Genomic DNA, 22,737 nt, shown 5'->3' with positions numbered 1-22,737 from the left:
TTAATAGCTTACTGTACCCATAGCTTGCATGTGTGAAACTGTGAAGCTGGCTTTGTAGGGAGGTCCATCTAGTGAAAGACCTGCAATATGTGTGTTTAGGATCAAGAAACACTTCGACGATGGAGGGAGCAGCTTGATCAGGACAAGAAAATAATACAATCACGGAATAATGCTAGGGAGATTGAGAAGGTAATTACAAACTGTCTGCTTTGCACAATGACACAGTTCTTCCATGATGCCATAGGAATTCATGTATTTTGCTGCTCATTTTGATTTCAGGTGCTTTCAGAAAATGCCATGAATTGTGCTGAGGTTGCAGATCTTGACACTTCCGATTTGCTTTTGACAGAGAAACGTAAGTTTAAATTTTACTTTTTGGTTCTGGTTTACTGTTAAGCATGTGACATCCTAATTGTTAAAAATTACAGATTGAGGTTTACACACAAATGAAAGGGTCTCTATATATGCACCCGGGGTAGGCTAGGTCCAGGTAACCTGTGTTGGGCCAGCCAGGGTGTGATTCACACCGATTGAACTGACCATACTGCCAGACCAGGGTGTTAATAGACTACGTAAGACCATAGGTCTTGGTGTAGTTCCAGGGAGGTGTGTCAGGAAGATTTTCTGCAGCCCTTAGTGCAACCTTGTATGTCTCAACACACTTTCTATTTGTGTTCCCCCCTCAAGAAATGTGTTGGATTTCTTGTATTTGTACTTATCTTGATGAGGAGGTGACAGTCTGCTGCCAAGCCCTTCGGAGGGAATACCTTCCTCTTCTTTCGATGATCGGTGGTGCCATTGGGAGTGTGATGGAACCCCCCCCCCCCCACTGTTGCCGTGGCTCTCGCACGGGCAGCTAGGATTCCATTCCTTCGCATTTGTGTTGCTCGTTGGATTCTGTGCCTCATGTTATATCTATTCCATGCCTGTTGGGAAAATCTATCCTTCATCCAGTGGAGTATTCGGGCCTTCCAGACCAATGTTTCATTTGTAGACTGATGGGACATCTAGCTTGACCTTGCCCTCGGCATCTGTCCAGGAGATCGCCTCCCATGGTCCCCCCCCCTCCCCCCTTCCCGATCAGATCCTCACTAGGGAGTAGAGAGGGAGGCAGGTTCTCAGACTGCGCACCAGGTCCCGATCGTGGACGACCGAGTGGCCATAGAGTGGCGGTCGGTTGGTCCGGGCCGTCAATCGACCACCAGAGGTGAGCGTCGTCGTCGCATGGACCAGGCTGGCAGATCTCGGGAGGATTCAATTCTGTCAGAGAACCATTACAAGCATTTGTCAGAGCACCCACCCGTTGGCGACGGGTCCCCTCCATTCACGGAGTGTGCCCATCGGCCCCTCGGTTTGGTGGCCAATTCCCCATCGTGATTCCTGCCTCGGCTCTGAGTGCCCAGTGAGGCTGGTAGATCCCATTGTGCCTCGGGCGAGCCTTTTCCAACAGCCTTCTTCTCTGGTGGATCACTCCCAGCCGCACCCCCCTTCACCCCTCCCCCTCCCCCTCCCCTCCCCCTCCATCCTTGCCTCTGACTCTTCCTGGAGCAGTTCCTTTTGCCCCGTCCTCATCACAGTCCGCCTTTGTTGTCGTGGGGCAATCTATGGATTATAGCTTCTTTCGATGTGTTCCGGTGGAAGGGACATATATGTTTGAGGATACAGTAGCCCCTATCCGGATATGTTTGGTTTTCCACCACTCCAAATCTCCAACGCCAGAAGATGGCGCGACGATCTTCTCTTTTTCCTTGAGTGTAGCCTCGGGGACGGAGTGGGACTCTGAGTTGGTGACTGCCACCATCCAGGGACAGGCAGTTGAGCTCTCCCACCATGTTCACAACCTTCGCATCACCAATGTACTCACTCACCCACCACTGATGACCATTGGCTAGGATGGAGCTTGGAGGATTAGCCCACAGAGATCAGGACGGGGAGATGGTGGCCTCCAGTCTGGAGGTGCTACTTTTTGTGTTCATGCATATTTCAGTTGCAGTACCCCTCCCCCCTTCTTATAGGTACTCCATTGTGATTGATGGAGTTCGAAGTATGGATACTCTCACACTCAGACAGAGTGGCGTCACATGGAGGACAGGATCCACGCCCACTTGGCATGCCTTCGTCCCAGAACAGATTGTGATTATTTCCCGTCTAAACCCTCACCCAAGACTCTTCGAGTGGAGGGTAGTTTCGCTAGTTCCGCCTCCCACAGAGATTGATATGCGGACAGTCTCATGGAACATTGAGGGTTTAGGGGGGTCTCAATACTTTCAGAGACGAGGCGTCCTTAGAGGAGAGCTTCAGAGAGCTCTAGTTGGGGGACCTATCCACATTCTTTTCCTCTAGGAGCATCACCTTTCCGAGGGGCACACCCGCCGATGCGGAAAGATTTTACCAGGCAGGAGTCACTCTCTCTGGTCTCCATCCTTCGGCCCCTCAGGGACACAAGGAGGAGTTTGTATTTCTGTCACACTGAGCAGCTTTTGTGAGCAATGATAGGCTCAAGAGTTATCGTTTCGGGGAGAGCACAATGGGTTACCATTTTGATTGGTGAGGACTACGTTGGTTTCCTCAATGTTTACATCTCAAACATTGCTGCAGGTAGAGCCCTCTTTTGGAGCAGAGTTCGGTAGGCCCTTCCCTAGTTAGACTTTTAGTGCATGGGTGGAGATTTTAACATGATAGAGGTAGCAAAGGATAGACTTGGAGGAGGTACAGACTGTCTCAAGAGAAGAGTACTCTTCCTGGGAGGAGATGATTCTGTTGCTTAGGGGACATGACCCTTGGCATCTTCCAGAGTTTGGGCACAGCCCTGGGATACACTGGAGAGCAATCACTCTTCTAGTAGGGACCGCCTTTAAGATTGGTGATCCGGCACTGGAGACCAATCACTCTTCCAGGGACCGCCTATAAGATCTTGGCAAAGGCCATCAGCAGGCGACTTTAGCCTTTCCTCCCCGACTTGATTCATGACACTAGACAGGCTTTGTTTAGGATTGGAGCATTCTGGACAACATCTTCACCTTCTGGGAGGCAACCGCTTTGGCCAGGATGTGGCAGCAGGATTTATGGATCAATCTTGGAGCATGAACTCAGCAAAAGGGCCGAGGAGCAGACTCAGTGCACCGTGAAAAGTATGTTTCCAGAGGGGACACTCTAGACTGGATCACATCTTCACGCTACAGCGAATCATTGAGGAGGGGAGAGCTCACGGGCATTGAAGATACTATTGCTTTCTGGATTTCCACAAGGCTTTTGACACTGTCCCACGGGACAGATTGATGAGGAGACTTCAAGCTTTGGGGGTACCAGCAGATCTGCTTTTTGGGATCCTTACACTTTACGAGTTTGTCACTGGCTGAGTACATGCCCCACGGGGTGACTCAGAGGTCATACACAGCACTATCGGGGTGAAACATGGCTGCCCCGTCTCCTACTCTATTCAGGCTATACATTGATGACAGAGACAGACATGGAGGACGAGGAGCACCACTGATAGGAGTATAGATGCCGATGTTATTGTATGCAGACGACATTGACCTTATCTTTGACTCACCAGATGGGCTATAGAGGCATTTGGATGCATTACGAGTCCTTTGCGCAGACCGGGACCTCACTGTGAACCTTGAGAAGAGCAAAGTTATGATCTTTAATACCTCCCTGCCACAGTGGATAGGCAGATCTGCACCGCAATTTACATATAGTGGGGAACCCATGGAGCATGTCAGGAACGACATTGTTAGACTAGATAGACATGGCGTTCACCCATTAAGCCTCTGGGGACGAAGATGCCACGGTTTCATCATATGCTCACACTACATGGACATACTGTCATTTGGGGTGCGATGTGTGATTTGACAGATCCGCACCTCATCTCATGAGTTGAGAGTGGAGAGAGCCAGATATGGGCCGGGGGCAGCTGCACCAGAGGACATGATATGCCAACTTTGTCATACAGAGGCTGAGACAAAGCCCACTATATATGCCGATGCCTAGTATACTATGAGATTAGGGGGAGGTTCCATTGCCTCTTTTGAGACGGATTTGGACCACTTTCCACGATCATGGATTCCTAGACAAGATGCTTGGGGCTCTTCCTTCAGGAGCTCCGCAAACATAGGGAGTCCTTATTGTGGCCCAGACTAGCTGCACGTGCCTGAAGACCAAGACAGAGAGCTCTCACTGATATGTTCCAGACTAGAGCTCGGAGAGAAGATCCACCCACTACACTCGACCTTCAGGTTGATGTAGGTGCCCGGCCCAGAGGAGTGAGACTAGATAGAGCCATCGAACTCAGAGGAGCCCAACGCCCCCGGTGGTCCCTGCCCAGATTCTCGTTTCACAGGAGGATCAGAGCCGTCATTTACCACCACCACAAGACTTTCTCCTGCCAGCTCAGCTTTACTGCATTGGGTACCAGGATGCAGCGCCCTATGCGTGATATTTTATGGTGATGTGAGAACTTGAGGCTCTCCGTATTGGGATAAGCTTTGGCATTTCAGCTGTTGTTGCTTTCTTTTACTTTCTGTACCATGATGATGTATTTCATGGACATGATGTAACATATTGGTCTCATAGGTCATTTTGGCCTTTTGAAGACGTTAATACAACTTTCTTTCTTTCTCCTGTACCAACATTTGGTATCAGAGCACCTGCATCTTGCCCATACATCTTTGGTCTCCTCTTGCACATACTCCTCACAACACCAGCGCTGCCGAGCACGGCACATTGCTATACCCTCATACAGGCACTTGCGCACACCACCTGCACCTTGTTCCCACCACCTGTGAACGCACTGTGTCTGTCGTAGTCTCTGGCGCCATCTGAAGCTCACAGCCCGACTGTACCTGCAGAGCAGCATCAGCAATAGCAAATTGACATCGTTATCTAAAGCAGTTCAAGCTGTAACTACAAAATCGAACTTCAGATCAAAATCAACTTGGGGCTTTTCAATTTTATTGTAAAATGATAAAAAAAAAGCAGGTACAAAAGAAATCAAATTAGAGCTTTTTCCATTTTCAAAAAAAATTGTGCTCAATCAAGCTATTAATCCTTAGTGCTTCATCTTTTTTTCAAAATTGAGGGTGCATCACCAGCATTATAGGGTTGCTACAACGTGCTATATCAGCAATTTTGAAAACCCCATTGTTGGAAACCCTATTTTTTTGAAAACCTCAATTTCCAGAAGCCTAATTTCTGGAAACCTTTTTTTTTGGGATTTTCACCCCTTTCTCTATCATTATGGGTTTGCATTTAAAGTTTAACAGGGTCAACTTACACACTTGACAGACCAAGATGAAATTTAGCTTGATGCATGAAGGCCTTTGGTCTTAAGAGACTGGAAGCTTAGAGATCAAAAAGCCTTTGGGTTGATAGCCATAGGATTGATGAATGGGCTTTCTAAAGTCCGAGCGTGTGTGTGTGTGTGTGTTTGTTTTCTGTTCAGTTGTGTGTTGTGTTTTGTGTTTGTGGCGTGATCCTGTGTGTACTTTATCCATTGGATCCCATAACTGGCTAGAGCCATGTGATTTATCCTTGACCAGAAAAGAAAAATCGGCATGAGAAACCATGTGCCTAGATTTGTGCTTTACATAGTATGGGGTAATCCCTTGAGGGGGGGTTGTTTGGAATCAAGGTTTTACCTGTGAGTTTGTGTGTGAATCCACTCTTAAAGTGACAAACTGTGTGTGAACCACCACTTTGGTTGGGTAAACCACCCTTAGGTTGGGTTTCTGAGTAATATCTAGATATTTGTTAGTGATATCATTGTGGCCTTTGTACCTTAAAAAAGTACTTGTACTTCATGGAATCAATCAAGAAACTACAAATCATTCGAGTCATTTACTTTCACACTCTCTCTAGCTTTCACTCTCTTTCTCTCTCTACCAACCAGGTTATCCGGTCAGATCTTCTTAGCCTCTACACACATTGCACATGGATCACACCCCCGGAGCTCCCCACGAAGATGCACTTTTACAGAGACCACTTCCTCACACTCATTGAGGATGGATTCATCTAGCAGCCGGGCTACTTGAGTGTTCACATGTCCCATGCCATGCAAATTGCGATTGGCCAGATACGGTGTGGAGTGGGAAAAAAACAAGGAATCAGGCCTCTATAGCTTCCCACTCCCCCAACCTTGGAATCACTAGCACAAAACAGGGGCACCATAGTCAAAGTAAACACTCGGCAAACATATATGCTCTCACTGTGTGCATGACGAGGTAATTGAAGGCTGGCACAAGGTGCGGTGTGAGAGTGTAAACCCGTGGACTACACCACCAAACACGTCAATCACGCATTCTCCTTCAAATCAACACACACGAGATACAAACACACAAACCATAGCGAGATACATCACCAGCATCATTCATCTTTGAATTCCCAATCAACACTTCCATATAAGCTTCTTTCAACACACAGAAGCTTTTGCTTCACACCATCTCACATGCATGACACCTTCAAATCAACACACAAGATGTATACTCACAAGGCTGTCCCCCATTCATCGTGGCAACATATACCTGGGCCATGGCTGAGAGCAGCAGCCCAACAAAACAACACATCTCTGCTCGCCATCAGCAACAGCAATACTAGTAAAAGACAACACACCCTTTGGCTACTAGGTGCCCACAAACATGACGACTGATCCCTCTCTCACCTCCTCTCAGAACATCAGCACCTCAGCCCTCGAGCTGCCCTCAGACACCAGCGGCAGCAAACCAACAAAACACATACCCCTCGGCTGAGACACCAGGGGGCAGTAACCCAACGAAACAACACACACACTCTCTCACTGGCAACAATACTTAACAAAAACAAAACACGAGCTGCTCTGAGGCATCTACTCAATGAAAACAACTCACCTCTGAGCTCTGCAGCTGTGGCAGTAATACGAGCAAATGAGCAAACAACATGCTAGCTGCGCTACCAGCCATCAGCGGCTAAACAAACAATCAAAACAACTCACCTTTGAGCTCTACCGGCTCTACGAAAGCTATACAAATAAGTACACCACTCTGCACTCAGAGGCGGCTACTTCAACAATGTACACACACATAAAAAACTCTCTGTGGCATCACCAGACACCAACCACAGCAACAATATTGCCATCGCCATCACTCTGAGAAAAAGTCACCACTCTGTAGCGATCACGTGTATGAGCTGCGATGGCCACGACCATCATTCCTTGCAGAGCCGCGCCACACTCTGTTTTAGCTGCACCTCAACAAGGTAACCATCTGCTGCGCTACCAGTAGCTGAGCCAAACACAACAAACTCTGGTGCCGGCAGCAATACACTCTCTCTCCTTGCTACCAGCCGCCCGCCGGCGACAAGGCAGACAAGCAACACCTCAAAAACTCCCCGCTACCAGAGGCGGCAACCCCAATGAAAAATTCTCTCTCTGTGTCGCCACTAGCCACTGAGAACCGGCGACAAAACAAACAAAAAGAACCGGCTTCTGTCATCGCCAGCGCCTCTCCTTTTTTACTGTTAGAAGCTTGAAAAATTCTTTAGTGGAATCGGGCAAGTCCCAGATCGGCACTCTGAGTTTGGAAATCATATGCTCACCACGCTTCCGCTGCGTTGAATATTTCTTTGGTCGATGTTTCCATTTTCGCCACCCTTGAAAAATACTCTAAGCCTTGGGTTCCAACCCATGCACACCCTTGGCTTAATATTGGTGATGAACATCTCCGATTGCGTGTGCGCCCTCTACAAAGATTTGATCTATTCCTGCTCTTCCACATATGCTCACGAGATCGCGGATTTAGGGAAGCCCAACCCTGATCATAACTCTGGTGGTGTTCCACAATGTGTTCCCCTCGTTGTTGCCAAACATCATGCCATTGATGTAACCTTACAATGGTTATAGTCTTGCACCGTTTCCAACAAACATATCTGCATCAAACACATCATCACATGCTAAAAAGGCTTCATCTCCACTTGAGTGGGTGGAGTATTGGGCATCCCAGTGCTATATGAACATGCATCTATATGTACATATGCCCAAAACACTTTTGCAAAATTTTGCCTAGCAACACAGGTTTCTTCCCACCGCCTCAGAGTGGAGACAGGTAGCTCTGAGCGCATCTTCAGAGCCGGGAATCTCGTAGACACCCAAAGAGGAGAGGATGTGCCGACTATGCCACACAGAGGTTGAGACGGAGGAGCATTACATATGCCGCTGCCGAGTATACTATGAGAACCACGGGAGGTTTTACTGTCTATTTCGTGAGGGATTCGGTCCACTCTCCAGGACCATTGACTTCCAGGACCAGCGTTGCCTGGGCCTCTTCGTGCTTGAGCTCCGTAGACACAGGGACACCTTCTTGTGACATAGGCCCCAGCCACCTCGCCCCCTCCCTCGATAGCCAACCATCACCAGTTTCTTCTGGGCCCAGGAGGTGGAGGACACCAACACAGTGGATCTTGTGGACCCTCCACGAGCTGCTCTGGACCTACCTCGCCCGAGAGGAGTTACCTCGGACCGAGCCTCTGCACTTCAGCATGCCCGACGCCCTCGACCCCCCTGTTGGCTTCGATCACCTCATCAGCTCCAAATCCAGGACATGCTCCACTGCCATCGAGCTACCTTTCCACGTGACATAGCTGAGGGAGACCTCTTGGCCATACTCGTCAGCCCCATGCTTGACATTTTGGAGAGTGGTATACCATCTACTCAGAGCTGAGGTTGCTCCCATGCTTTTATGTTCTCAGTATTCCATGACAAGTTTGCATGGACAGTTTTGTATCACCCTAGTGAGATAGCTATATTTATGTTTTCATTCTGTTTTATTTTCCATTCCGTGATGAGATATGCCATGGACATTATTGTATCACTTTGGTCTCATAGGCCCATTGGGTCTTTAGTAGACGCTTAATATATCTTTTTTTCTTTTTTTCTTTCTTTCTATCCCTGTCGACTGCTTCAACACCATAGCAATGGCTGTAGTCTATGAGCCTTCCTGTGGACTGTACCAACACATTATCTACCAGAGGGAGGTCGAGTCAGAGGAGCACTTCATATGCAGATGCACCATATATTATGACATCTGAGGGAGGTGCCGTTGCTCTTTACAGAGGGGTTTGGACCCTTATCTAGGATTGTGGATTATCCAGATCACTGGTGCCTAGGCCTCTTCCTACTAGAGCTTCTTCACCACAAAGTCTCATGGATTAGAGACTCGAGACCTCATGGAAGACATCCACCTTGGCCCCAAGCGGCCATCACTTAGTTCATGGATCATGAGAGGGTGCCACACCAGCAATGGATGACATAACCACAGCCTCATCGAGCCACACATCTTGTAGTGCCCGACCACTTGCTAGACCTCACTTTGGTGTGAGTCTAGATCGGGCTACGCCACCCCTTGAGGTCTCCAAGCTCTATAACTTCTTGAAAAGCAATTCCACCCACCCATAATTAACACATAATCTTCCACTTAATGCCCCCTTGACCTCGCCATCAACACAGCCACCAGCCCCAGTTTGAGGAGATCTTGGAGAGGCTTAGAGCCACTTCCCACGCCTTGTGGATCGGCGGAGCCTTCTACAGGTTATTCCCATGCTTAAAATCCTTGATGGCGCCCACCTCCTACCGACGGGTTAGCTCCATAGGCTGTGTGATGAGGGTGATCCCATTTTGTATCTTATGGCTCGGATTTAACATTCCTTGTTCATAGCGTGTCTTTGTTTTCTTTTGTATTATGATGAGATTACAAGACTCTCTTGTATCACTTTTGGTCTCATAGACCCTTTGGGTCTTTTTCAGTTTTCAATTTTAGCTTACTGTCCGTTTTTCTTATTTCATCCATGACGAGATTTCATGGACACTAAGTACACATCATTCTCGCGTCTGCCCCCCCCCGCCTGGTCTTCTTGCGCCCCCTGCCCCTGCTCTTTTGCGCCCGCCGCCCCCTGCTCCGTCTCCTTCGCGCCCCCCTGTTTTTCCCCTTCCTTAGCGACCCGCCCCCTCCGCCTGCCTCCGCCCTCTCCCCCCCACCCCTTCTCGCGTTTCCTCCACCCCCCCCCCTGCCCTTTCGCCGCCTTACGTCCCTCCCCCTCTATTTGTGTTTTTTTCCCGCCCCCCTCTGTTTCTCTCCTCTCTGCCTTTTGTGCAGCTCGGTTCTTGCAGGACTCTCCGCATTCGCTTCGCCTTCGACTAAGCTTCAAACACTTATGGAGGTTCCTTCCGCCCCACCTCAGAGGGACTCTTCCGCAGCCCCCTCGCCCACCCCTGAGGATACCCCCATCAGGCTTTCTCTTTCGCCAGAAGAGGAAGCGAGCCTCGCCGTAGAGGTGGAACTCCTCCAGGCACATTCCACCATCTGCCCTATAGTCGGCACTCGCCCCAGCAGAGGGGAGATCCGGGATCTTCTCCAAGCCCGCCTTCTTGCAGATGTGGGCAAGATCCTAGACGTTCAATTACTGGGCCGCGGACACTACCAGAGTGAGTTCGAGACAGCCCAGAGCATGGCCCAGGTCCTAGCCATGAGTCCCCTTGACATGAGGGGCGCTCGGGCATTCTTCAGACGTTGGCAGCATGGCTTCGACCCAGCAGCAGCCGAGCAGGGAGAGCGCCTATTCCATGTCACAGTTTGCTTCCTTGGACTCCGCCGCGAGTACCTTCTGCTCCTTTCTAGGCTAGGAGCATTGGTGGGCTCGGTGGTTGAGACTGGCCCCACAGCAGCTTCAGTGGTGGCTAGAGGAGCTGGCCTGCCTTCGGTCAGAGTTTTCGTTTCTGACATCTCCTCCCTTCCGAAGGTCATTCAGCTACCTAGGATAGGGGGGGTATGGATCGATCAGAGAGTGGAGTTTTCGAGGCTCCCGAACCAGTGTTTTATATGCAGGCAGGTCGGCCACATGGCCAAGGCCTGCCCTCGCAGGAGACCCCGACCTTCACCGCAGCAGCAGGCCCCCGATGGCCCGCCCACAGATGCGGCTCGGCAGGCAGTCTCCGGGACACATGGTCAGTCCACAGAGACCTCCGAGTGGCAGCCTGGATAGGGGCGCCGTAGAGGGAGACAGCCATAGCAGCACGCCTAGAGACCGATGCAGCAGCAGCCACAGTCTCAGCATCACTGGGTTCCAGTGAGGAATAGCTTTGCTCCCCTCCAGGAGGAGACCCCAACGCAGACTGAGGATCAGGAGATGCCAGCACCCCCTCCTTCACCCCCACCCCCACCCCCACCCCCACCCCCCCTCCCCCCCTCCCGCCTCGCTTCCACCTTCGCCTCCTCCCGTTCCCGCTCTTGTTTTGTCAGCAGCTCCTTCTCCACCCCCCTCTCCCCCCCCTCCTCCCCCTCCGCTCGCCTCAGCTTCCCGGGAGGCCCTGGCAGTACCCTGGTGCTCACCTGCAGTCCGGCGGGCACTAAGCACTGACCTTGCTCGAGCACCGTAGAGGAGACCTACCATGCCGATTCAGGTTTCACGGATATCCTCTATCCGCAGTCGGCTGAGTAGTCTCGATACTAGACAGCGCTCGGAGGCTTTTGACTACTCCTTCACATGGCTTTTTGGAGCGGAGGGCCCCCAGAGCCAGCACCCATCAGAGTTCATGTAGTGATACCTCCGGCCCGAGGGGAGGAGGCACTTGATTCAGCGGTGGCCTTCTCCTTCCCTCTCTGTGGCCCTAGCGACCGGGAGTGGACTTTGGATCGCGCTCTTAGCATTTTGAAGACTCAGACAGTTGAGTTTTCTCACCATGTGAGCGATTTGGAGATGACAGACGTGATAGGCCGACTCTGGGAGTTGGCTCATTTCTTTGATATCGGGAGTGTGGATGCCTCCGGGATTCGACATTTGGTGATTCGCATAGTGGCAGACCTAGCACGCGACCCTGGTTATGTATGCATACACGAGGTTGCTCTATCTGAGCGGGAGGCAGTCGCCATGGGACACAGCTACTGGCGCCTGATCCGAGATTCTTGCAGCACACGGGGTGGGCAGATTCGTAGCCGCTCGGATGGGGACTATTCTCCATCCAAGCCGCTTGCGAAGGCCCGCCGTACGGCTGAGACAGCCTCCACCTCAACAGGTCATCCATGAAGATCATCTCATGGAATGTACAGGGCCTTGGCGGCGCACACTGTGTACGTTATCGTGGTTGCTTGAGGCAGGATCTTCAGAGATGCCTAATTGGGCTAGTATTGATATTGTGATGATGCAGGAGCACAATTTGAGTAAGAGCGATACGGTTCGGTGATGGCTGGTAGATGGGACACCTTTTGGTCTGCAGGATTTGGCCCTTTGGGTGGGATGTATGGCGGCAGGCCATTGTGGATCGCGGGATCATTGTGCCTGGTAGAGCACAGTATGTCATTCTGAGGACGCATGATGAGCTCTTTGGCGTGCTCAATGTCTATGCGCCCAACCATGCTAGTGCCAGAGCAGAGTTCTGGACCCTTGTTTTCGGATGCATTGCTCGAGGCTGCACATTGGTGTGTCGGGGGATACTTCAACATGCTTGAGGATTGGCCGATAGGGTGGGAGGCAAGCATGTTACAGTGCACGGCATGGGGCTTGCAGCTTGGGAGCGATTTTGCATGACATTGCGGATCACTAATGCATGGCAGCATGAGGCTTTCTCCCGCTCTCAGGACAGTCTTAGTTTTTCTCGATCGGATCGCCGGCAGGGAGGCACTAATCTATCACGGATTGATCGCTTCTATGTGGGTGACAGGTTCGGGGAGCGTGGGGGCTCCGTTGGCATTCTCGCTGGCACCTCTTTTTCAGACCATGCGCTAGTTATTTTGACACTTGAGGAGAGGACACGGGAGACCAGCTTGCAGTTGAGGATCCCAGAGAGGATACTTAGAGATCCTAGTCTTTCTGAGGACATTGAGAGGATATGGCATGATAGCCAGAGCTCTGACCTGGATGCAACAAGCAAGTGTGCCCAGGGACTCATCGAGCTCAGCTCTTTTTTGCACGCTGTAGCCTTGACATGGCTGGGAGAGACACGAGAGAGAGAGCGTCGTTTGAGACGTAGCCTTGCTTCGCTCCAGCGCCTTCAGGAGCAGCAGCCTACATGTGAGTGGGTGGTGTCCCAGCTGAGCCAGGCACGCCAGGAGGTTAGAGAGGCAGAGGAGCAAAGACATGAGTTCTACTATCATCGCCAGGCCTCTCAGTGGACACAGCTTGGTGATAGAGTGACTGGGGAGTTCTTTGAGATTACTGGACCCCGCCATGCTTGAGCAGGAGTACGCCAGCTCAGGAGGCAGGACGGATCGTTAGCCACTGAGCCCGGGGAGATCAGAGTCATTGCCACAGAGTTCTATAGAGACCTGCATTCAGTGGAGCCAGCCAACCACGGAGGCACGTGATGCTTGCAGACAGACTGTGTGGGCCCATGTGCAGAGGAGGGTCACAGATCGTATGCGCACAATTCTGGGTGAGCCTCTTTTAGAGGATGAGCTTGTTGAGGCTTTGAGGGTCCTTCCGCGCCATAGTTGCCCTGGGGAGGACGGATTGACGCCTGCCTATTTTATGCGCTATTGGGACCTTTTGGGGCCAAGCCTTCGCAGGGGCTTTCAGTATGTTTTGGACAGTGGGGTGATCCCACAGAGCTTTTCAGAGGGCTTGATCTTTCTTATCCCCAAGGGGGAGGGAGTGTCGGATGATATTCGGCATTGGAGACCTATTACGATCCTCAATATTGTCTACAAGGTCTTAGCAAAGGCCTTGAGTTTGAGGATCCAGCCCTTCCTTGGGGAGTTGATTCATGCTACCCAGACAAGATTTGTCAAGGACCGCAGTATCCTTGACAACATTTTCACCTTCTGGGAGGGAGGCGACGGCCCGAGCTAGATTTCTCGATGAGGACCTGGTCGTGATGCTTCTTGATTTTGAGAAGGCATACGATAGAGTCGATTGGGGTTTCTTAGAGGGCACTATGCTTCGCCTGGGCTTTGAGCCAGTTTGGATTCGAGGAGTGGCGGCTCTATATTCCACAGCTCGTAGCCAGGTGCTGATGGCAGGAGCACGGGGGCCGAGTTTTGAGTTGACTAGATCAGTCCGTCAGGGATGTCCTCTCACCTCGTTTCTTTTTCTCTTCTTTGTTGAGGCTATGAGCATGTATCTGACAGCAAAGGAGGTTGGTTTGAGAGGACTCCAGCTCCCAGTCCGAGGTGAGGACCTGCTCGATTCTGAGTTTGCTGATGACACGAGATTGTTTTTGCATGGCCAGGAGGCCAATCTTTAGAGGGCAGAGCAGTCGCTACAGGCTTTTGTTGGTGCAGCTTCGGGAGCATTGATCAATTGGCGCAAGGCAGTGGCCTTTTGGATCAGTAGCGCTCCCACTCCGGCATGGAGCCCAGACCCGGGTTTTAGATGGATTCCTCCTGGCACAGCAGTGCGGTATCTGGGATGCCAGATTGGACTAGATTTGTCACCTGAGCAGCAGATCGCCCCGCTTCTTCTGAGCATTCGGAAGAAGCTTTTGTATTGGAGTATAGCTCGGCTATCCTTGGCTGGGAGGGTGGTGGTGACAAATCAGGTGCTTTTAGTGACCATGTGGTACATCACGTCTTGCTGGATCTTCTCGAGCTCTTGCATCAGCTAGGTACAGAGGCTGATCAGGAACTTTCTTTGGTCTGGGCGGGATGGTCAGCCAGCCCGGGCTAAGGTTGCTTGGGTAGTTCTTACTCTTCCGCTGGCCCAGGGTAGCTTATTGTTCGGGGGCTGCTTCCAGGCGCTGAGCCTTGGAAGGAGCTTCTTTTTCAGTGACTGCAGGCTAGGGCTCCCCCAGCAGGGGGCACTTGGGCACCAGAGATACGATGGATCTTCATAGAGATGAGGAGGACAGGGTTCAGTAGAGGATGGGAATACAGATTTGCCTTGAGCATCCTGCGAGCTTGGGAGCTGCTGAGACCGGGGCTCTCTCAGAGACCTCCTACTTGTGATGAGGAGCGGGCCAGACAGCCGCTCATCTGGAGACCAGCGGTACGCACAAAGCAGGGTCATATGCTGGGTTCTCGGCCTCGTCTAGCGTGGGGACCGTTGGCCGGCAGGCCCAGCACGCAGTTTTGGAGACTGGCAGGCCTTTTGCAGTCTCCCAGAGGAGGAGAGGCTGAGTCAGGATCCAGGTGGAGAGCCTGAGTCACTTCAGAGGGGGGCTGATTATGAGGGATGACATTCAGGAGGCACTCACTGAGGAGTGGTTCACGCCTTTCGAGCCAGCGGCCCCACGGTGGATGGGGGCCTTTCACAGTTGGAGATCCTGATTGCTGTCAGAGCTTGCACTGAGGATGGTAGATGCCTCTACTATGAGATCCATGATGAGGGCAGACTTCAGAGAGTGGAGGCGGAGTCGCCTTTGGTTGCAGAGTGCATCTTTCAGAGGATACGGGTAGTGGCCGCCACTTCCCGGAAGTGGCATATTGATCCAGACCCTGCAGATGTGGACTCTGATTGGCGCATATGGGCATATGCTGCGTGCCCCTTGGCCCAGCCGTAGTGGGACCCTAGCGAGTACGAGTGGCATGATCCTTATGCATCCCCCGAGGCCACAGAGATCACCTTTTTCCAGTACATTGTTCGGTTGGGGAGACATATTTTGACTGCGAGGAGGATGGTCTCTGCAGCTGCATCAGAGCATTGGTGGCTATAGGGACTCTCACAGGAGTTCCTGGAAGATTTTTGGACCAGGCTCTGGGCTAGTCGACATGCACGCAAGATCTTGACTTTCCAGTGGCTGGTTGCCCATAGGGGCTTTGCAGTTGGCAACTGGCTTGTCTACAGTGGTCTTCCGGCGGCCTGCGTCTGATGCGACCACCCTTTGGAGACACAGAGACACTGCCTATGGGACTGTCCATAGGCGCAGCAGATTTGGCTGCGGATGCTACGCATTTTGGCCCCCTCTCTCCAGAGGGCATGTATACGTGGGGTGCCGCTGCTTGGTCGACTTCGTCAGGGCCTGCTTTGGGATACGAGACGGAGCAGGACAGCCAGGCCATCAGATTCATTAGGGGCCAGCCTCGCCTTGTTCCTTCACCGGATTTCTCGTCCGCCGGCTGGACACAGGAGAGGGATCTACGATGGGAGCTCCTCAGCAGCCTCACCATCTGGCTCACCTGGAGAGACCGGTGTTTCAGGGCCTTTGAGGGGAGACTGGAGCCACTAGCAGAGACTGTTCGGGGGATTTGGCAGGAATTGATCCACACCCTGCGAGGACAGTATGACCGCATCCAGGGCGACTCGGATGCGGCGATCATGCGGTGCGAGGCCTTTCACACCACTTGGCGCAGCGGCCCCTTCTATACCCCGCTGGCATTACAGGCCACCTGTTTGGCTTTTCCCCCCTCCTATTGTATGATATAGCCTCTCAGTTCTTTGTACTGGTATTTGTACTTTTTTGCACCTAGGGAGAGTCTCCCTAGCTGCCTTGATTGGATCTCTGCTCTGCCTTCTTATGAGCAAGAGAGGATTTTTTGTAGCCCAACGGACGTTTTTTTTATATAACTAACGAAAGGATCTTTTCTCGGAAACAAAAAGAAACAACCCTATAAGTGCCACTTGTACAATGCGACAATGGTGTGAGAGAAAGAAAGAAAGAAAGCTGTATTAACGTCTACTAGAGGCCGAACTCGACCTATGAGACAAATCAATGTACAACTGTCAATGTCCTCTGGATGTCTAGAAAAAAAAGGACAAAATAAACTATGAAAGTACTGAGCTAGTGGGGTCGGTGATGGATGGAGCACTACTGCGAAAGGCTCAGTATGCAACCTATATGCGTAGGGTATACAATAATGCAATGCAGATCTGTCTAGCTCCAACCAGTTCCATGATGGGGGTGTATGATACCAAAATGCTACAATGTATTGATGAAGTGACAAATCATGGAAATTAAGCGTGATTATTTAAATAAAAAACCCAACTAGAACTGGGAGAAGAAACAACAGCCTTGTAAGTGCCACTTGTACAATGCTACAATGGTGTTATTAATGTGTACGTAGGACCTGAAGGGTCTATGAGACCATAAAGCTGTTACATGTGATCCATGAAAAACTGGGATGTCAAGACAACATGAGAAGAAGCTTTGGTACATAAGTCATTTATGTGATTGTGTAAATTTTTGACAACTTTGTTTTGTTTTGTTTTGTTTTTTTTTTTTTGGGGGGGGGGGGGTGTGTCAAGCTCTATATTGTTGTTGGAGCTGCATTGCTTGATAGCTTACTCTCACAAGCACCACGCTGACAGAAATGATGACAAACTCATACAGAAAGTTTCGTTTTGGTGATTTTTCAGAGGCCCAAAAAATTGTTGGATGGGCAAGAAATATTTGTTTGAATGCAAGTGTGGTGCAGCAAAAAGGAAAGACTCTTTGCCTTACTCGAGAGAGGTAATTCACGTAGTTAAGGTATTAAGTTTCTTGTGAGATGTTTTGGTGAAGGCCTCCTTTTTTCGTGGCATGAAACTACAGGAGAGTGCAAATTTGAACCTTTCTTGCTTTACACATGACATAGCATATGGTGATTTTCTTTTTAATGTACAGTTTGGAACTAGCAGTGTCAAGATTCCGAGCTATAGAGAAAAGCACCGGTGATAAATCGAATGATATAAAGGTATTCACCGTTATCTATGCATTGTTAAATTATTCCTTGCTTTTCTCTTTTGGTTGTTGCTCTTTCCAATCACATGCCACCGGTTTTCATGATTTGTAGGCTTTGGCTGAAAATGAGTATGAAAGTGAACTTGCTTCGTCAGTAGTTCGAGCCAAAGAGATTGGGGTCAGTTTTGATCAAATTGGTGCACTTGAGGATGTGAAAACCACCTTGGAGGAGCTCATTATTCTACCTTTAAAGCGACCAGAGCTCTTCAACAAGGGAAACCTTAGAAAGGTGCACACTTGTTTTTGGGGTTCGTTGTTGCTGCTTTAGAAATAGATGAAAACCACAATACTGTATGTAGGTTTTCTTACTGGGTTGTCATTTTTAATTAGTTCTTAGTGCTCTTTCTGCAATGGGCAGTGTGATTCTTGAAATGATCAGCCTATTGCACATGATGATGTGAAGGACATTCTGAGGGAAGAGAGGACTACCTTACAGAAGATTAGAAAACTTAATTAACAACACAAAAAGCACAAAAGTAAAAGCCACAAAACAACAATCATGCCACACTAGGGGCTGAAGAATCCTGCTAATATTTATGACAGCCGGTCACAACCCTCCAACGCTTCTAAAGACTTCCTAGGCAGCATGGCCTTGCTTCGACCATGCAGGAAAACTTCACAGGTATCCCTACACTTACTCGATACACCACCTCTTCAACCCATCCTGCCTGTTGGGACATCTTTGACCAGCCTTTTAACTGCTAGAACCATAGTTGACCAGCCTGTTTCACTTTGACCAGCAGGTTCAGCGCCAAATCAGCAGCCTCAGGCTATGTGTGTGAAGAAACTGAAGCCTTGGAGCAGCCAAAACAGACCGTACAGCCTGTATGCAGTATGGCCAGCAAAGGGAGATTCTCTGGCTGCAAGAAGAATGGCAAACCGACAGTACTATAGAGTGGGGCACAGGTGGTTGACAGTAGATTTGCCAGTAGAGGGACTGGCCGTGCAATTTTGGGGCTACTGGGAGCAAAAGCTATAAAGATTTGCTGAACCCCTTCCCTAATATGGATGTAGAACCCCTTCTTTATTATTAACCCGAGGCTTTGGATGTACAAGAAAGTACTCTCGCATGGGTTTGCAAGAAAAGCTTGCGGAAAGGGGGGAAAAGAAAGAGCATGATTTGTAAGCGTGCTATGGACACTGGTGGAGAAGCCAACGCATCTCCTTGCTTGACTTGTTTTTGCCTTTATGTATGACGGGGGACGGTTGAAGTATGAAAGCTTGGGGTATGTGCACACAGGAGCTAGGGGCAGAACCTTGCGATGCAGAGGGGCAGAGGGAGATGGTCGATAACGCGGACCTTACATGTCTTGCATGCTTTCTACATTTGTAGACATGAATTTTTTAAGGGATGTAGAAAGAATACCAAGACATATCATGAACCCTTGGTGCTATCCGGGTAGCCACTAGCTGGCTAGTTTGGGCAGTCTTGTCAGGAGTTGACAAAACCCAAGACATGGCGTCGAGTGAGGATGTCCTGTGGAGTTGTCCATACTTGAAGTTGTCTAGGCCAAGGGTTCCAGCCAATGGTGTTGACTAAGGGAGCCCATGACATAGAATGGAGTGTGGTGGTATCTTTTATCCTTGACTTTGCATGGATTAGATTGACCCTCAGGTTGACCTAAGGTTCATATCGGTGTTCAGACAGAAATTCGGTTGTTTCAAGGCTATGATATGGAAGGGAAAGTTGGCCATTCCACCTATGATCAAATGCTTTTAATTTTATGTGGGGTGTGATCGATCTGGTGGTATGGAATGCCAAAGTGTATGCTCATGTAGAATCTCTTGAGGCTTTGTGGGTTTCTGATCTAGAATGCTCTATGCTTGGGCATAGTTAATCTATGGTAACTATGAGGGGTAGTGCTAGTTTGCGAGTGAACAAGAAGATAAGGAACTTTCTTGGTTGTTTGAGCATGACATGTTACCTGTAGGGTAATTCCTCACACACTCTTTGGTGACGGCCAAGTGATATTGATACATAGTGATGCATGAGGCAGCCTTAGAATTGTATATGAGAGAGATATAAGTTCTCCGTCTAGGACTAAGTGCCCAAGACGAGGTTGCATATCCAAGATTCAGGATCACTCAGTAGTGGAAGAAGGAGAAGGGTATCTACATGAGGACATGTTCATTCGCAATTTGGGGGAGTGAGAAAAACAGACATGATAAGTTAACTCAGGTTACTCATTGAGTAATGAACTTTCCACCTATTCAATGGGGCGTAACCACCTGTTATAGGGATGGAATTTGTTATAAAGTCGTATGTTGTCTTCAAGTTATTCGAGGACAAGGGACATACGTAGGATTGTTTGAAAGTTGTATGTGATCTTCAGGCATTCAAGCACAGAGGATATGCAAAATTTGATGGGAAGTTTTATGCTTGTCCTAAAGTAGACATGAATATATACACATTGGAAGCACATTAGGACTTGTTTGCACATTAAGTGAACAAGTGGCCGACAACTTATGCAAGATGCCATTTCGTATGATTGATGAGTTGTGCTATGGGTTTGTGCTAGGGTTGTTATGCGAAAACACATTGGAAGTACATTAGGACTTCTTTGCAGGTTAAGTGAACCGAGTGTTTGGTAACAACTTATGCAAGATGCCATTTGGTATGATGGACAAATTGTGCTATGGGTCTGTGCTAGGGTTGTTAATGGAGAGCTTGTTGCACTTTGTGATTGGTTGTCCTATTGGGACGCAGCTCTTGGATGAAAGTTGGATTGATAGTAAGCAATTGGATCTTTATAGCAAGTTCTGCAAGAGGAGTCTTACATTGGCTTAGATAAGAGGCAAGAGACTCGAGTAGATGCTATGGATGGATGTTCGGAGGAGATCTAGATTGCCCGTGGGATTGGAAATAATAGCATGCGCTAATAGTAATAACTAGGGGCTATTAATGGCTAAAAGCTTATAATAAAGGAGGAAAGCTTTATAAATAAAAGCAAGCCACTTATAGGGAGGTTATTACTATACGTAACTTGGGGTCACATATTAGACACGAGATCAAGGAGTCATGCAGTAACTTGGGGCTACTCTAGAACGTGCAAGATCTCGTGGCCATGGAGCTGTTAGTAGGTGGCTATGGCTTGGTGGTATGGGATGCCAGGTTGGGGTGATCGGTGATTGGCTAGCTTGCAGCAATTTGACCTCAGGCTCGGGGGTTGTTCGAGGTACCGTGTCTATTGAAACCTTGCTATGATTTCTTAGGTACGTCCTCTACCTCGCTCCACAGTGGTTCTATGTGTGATAATGTCTGATAGTCCTTCGGCTTTGGTCCTATGTGGACCTTACACTTTCGACGTTGATTGAATGGGACAATGTATAGACACTATCTACCTGTTGCTTCTTTTGTGTAGGGTCCTTGAGAGATATTGTGTTTCACTTTCTAAGAGGTTGGGCTTCCACAAACCTACTCATTTAAATACCTCTATATAAGAGTTTGTTGTCCATCTCTTTTGCAATCTCAAGAAATGCCACTTCCAAAGTGCTATCCATTTTCAAGCCCATTTAACTACCTCCTTCAAGGCTCTTTTTGGGTGATTTTTAGACTTCAAGATGTAGAAGATTAAGAACCACCACAATAGGTCACTTGTATTGCAAGCATAGTTATGGGGACACGAGGCATAAATGACAATTTTCAGGGGGTTGAGACAAGGAAACAGAACATGAGGAAGGGGGAGGGAAAGAAGAGGGAGATACAAAACAAAAAAAAAAAGAGAGCCTCTCCGTCTAACTCTCTTTCTCTAATTGAGCCTCTCTGTCTTAACTCTCTCTAAGCCAAACTGTCTCTATAACACTATAACTCTCACTTTCTCTCTCTTTAACCCTCTCTAACTTCCCACAGACATCGACATATGATGAGGGACATTCGGGCACGACACCAGAGGCGACTACAAGAGAGAGGACAGTCGAGACCCATTGAACTGGCGGCCATCTTGCATATCATTACAACTGGCGCTGACATGTATGACATATTACACCCCCCCCCCCCACCACAGGATGGAGCTTACTAGGAGCATGCCTGCATTGAACATCGTTGTATCACCCTGGCATATAGTTGTGAATTTGCCCTAGTAGTGCTCCATCCTTATATATGTACATACATCCCGACATCACAGTAGCAGTTTTCTTCTAGTTGTTGTATTGTGCACTAAGCACCATCTGATACTCAGAGATAACCACATACATTGTACATGGTTTTGTCTCATAGGCCAGTTCTCTTTGGCCTGAGAGAGACGTTAATACAATCTTTCTTTCTTTCTTTCTCTCTCTCTCTTGCTCTCAAAGTGCCCGAGATAGAGGATCATTACATATGCTGATGCGCTGTATACTATGAGATTCAGGGGAGGTTCCACTGCCTCTTCCAAGCTGGGGTCGGACCACTTTCCTGGATTGTGGACTTCCCGAATCAGAGATGCTTGGGACTTTTTCTTCTAGAGCTTCGTAGACACAGGCAGTCCTTAGTGAGATCTAGACCAGCTGTACTTGCTCACCGACTTCTTCCATACTAGCACTCCGAGGGCTGATCCACTCATCATACCCGGACCACAGGCTAGTGTAGGAGCTCGGTCGAGAGGTGTGACACTTGACAGAGCCACTGAGTTATGCAGAGCTTAACGCCCCAGACCCCATGGCCCTCGCCTACGGCCACGCCACCACAGGAGGATCCGGGCCATTATCGCAGGACCTCGTGCCTGCTCAGTTTTACCACCTTGAGCACCATGTTACAGCGGCCCATGAGGAATGTATTAGGGTGATATGAGAGCTCTTTGCTCATGTACCTAGATCAGGTTTTATAGCTCTAGATTTTTGTTATCTTTCTTTATTAGCATTTTGTGCCCAGGATGTACCTCATGGATATGATGTAACCTTTTGGTCTCATAGGTCATTTTGGCCTTTTGAAGACATTAATACAACTCTCTCTCTCTCTCTCTCTCTCTCTCTCTCTCTCAAACTCCCCCTGACCTCTAGAGCCCGGTTGAGAGAAGTGACATTAGATAGAGCCACCAAGCTATGCAGAGCCCGATGCCCCCGACATAGTGGCCCCACGCTCACGTCACCTCAAGAGGATCATAGCCATTATTTCCCACCACCGTAGGACTTTCTCCCAACGGCTC

General features: G+C 49.3%; 1 protein-coding gene across 6 annotated transcripts in view; it reads left to right on the top strand.

Annotated features, from left to right (window-relative positions):
- LOC147619244 (uncharacterized) overlaps positions 1-22,737 on the top strand; it is a 123,644-nt gene that overhangs the window by 52,438 nt on the left and 48,469 nt on the right. For all 6 annotated transcript variants that reach the window (XM_086772895.1, XM_086772891.1, XM_086772889.1 and 3 more), the window contains 5 exons: positions 100-189; positions 280-355; positions 17,251-17,344; positions 17,498-17,567; positions 17,667-17,843. In XM_086772895.1, coding sequence (XP_086629021.1) covers positions 100-189; positions 280-355; positions 17,251-17,344; positions 17,498-17,567; positions 17,667-17,843 — 507 coding nt within the window. The remainder of the gene's footprint in view (positions 1-99; positions 190-279; positions 356-17,250; positions 17,345-17,497; positions 17,568-17,666; positions 17,844-22,737) is intronic.

Source organism: Cibotium barometz, chromosome 33, assembly GCF_041138505.1.
Source record: "Cibotium barometz isolate CiBa-2024 chromosome 33, ASM4113850v1, whole genome shotgun sequence".
Lineage (NCBI taxonomy): Eukaryota > Viridiplantae > Streptophyta > Polypodiopsida > Cyatheales > Cibotiaceae > Cibotium > Cibotium barometz.
The sequence above is the reverse complement of the archived record's forward strand: the minus strand, read 5'-3'. Positions and strand labels throughout refer to the sequence as shown.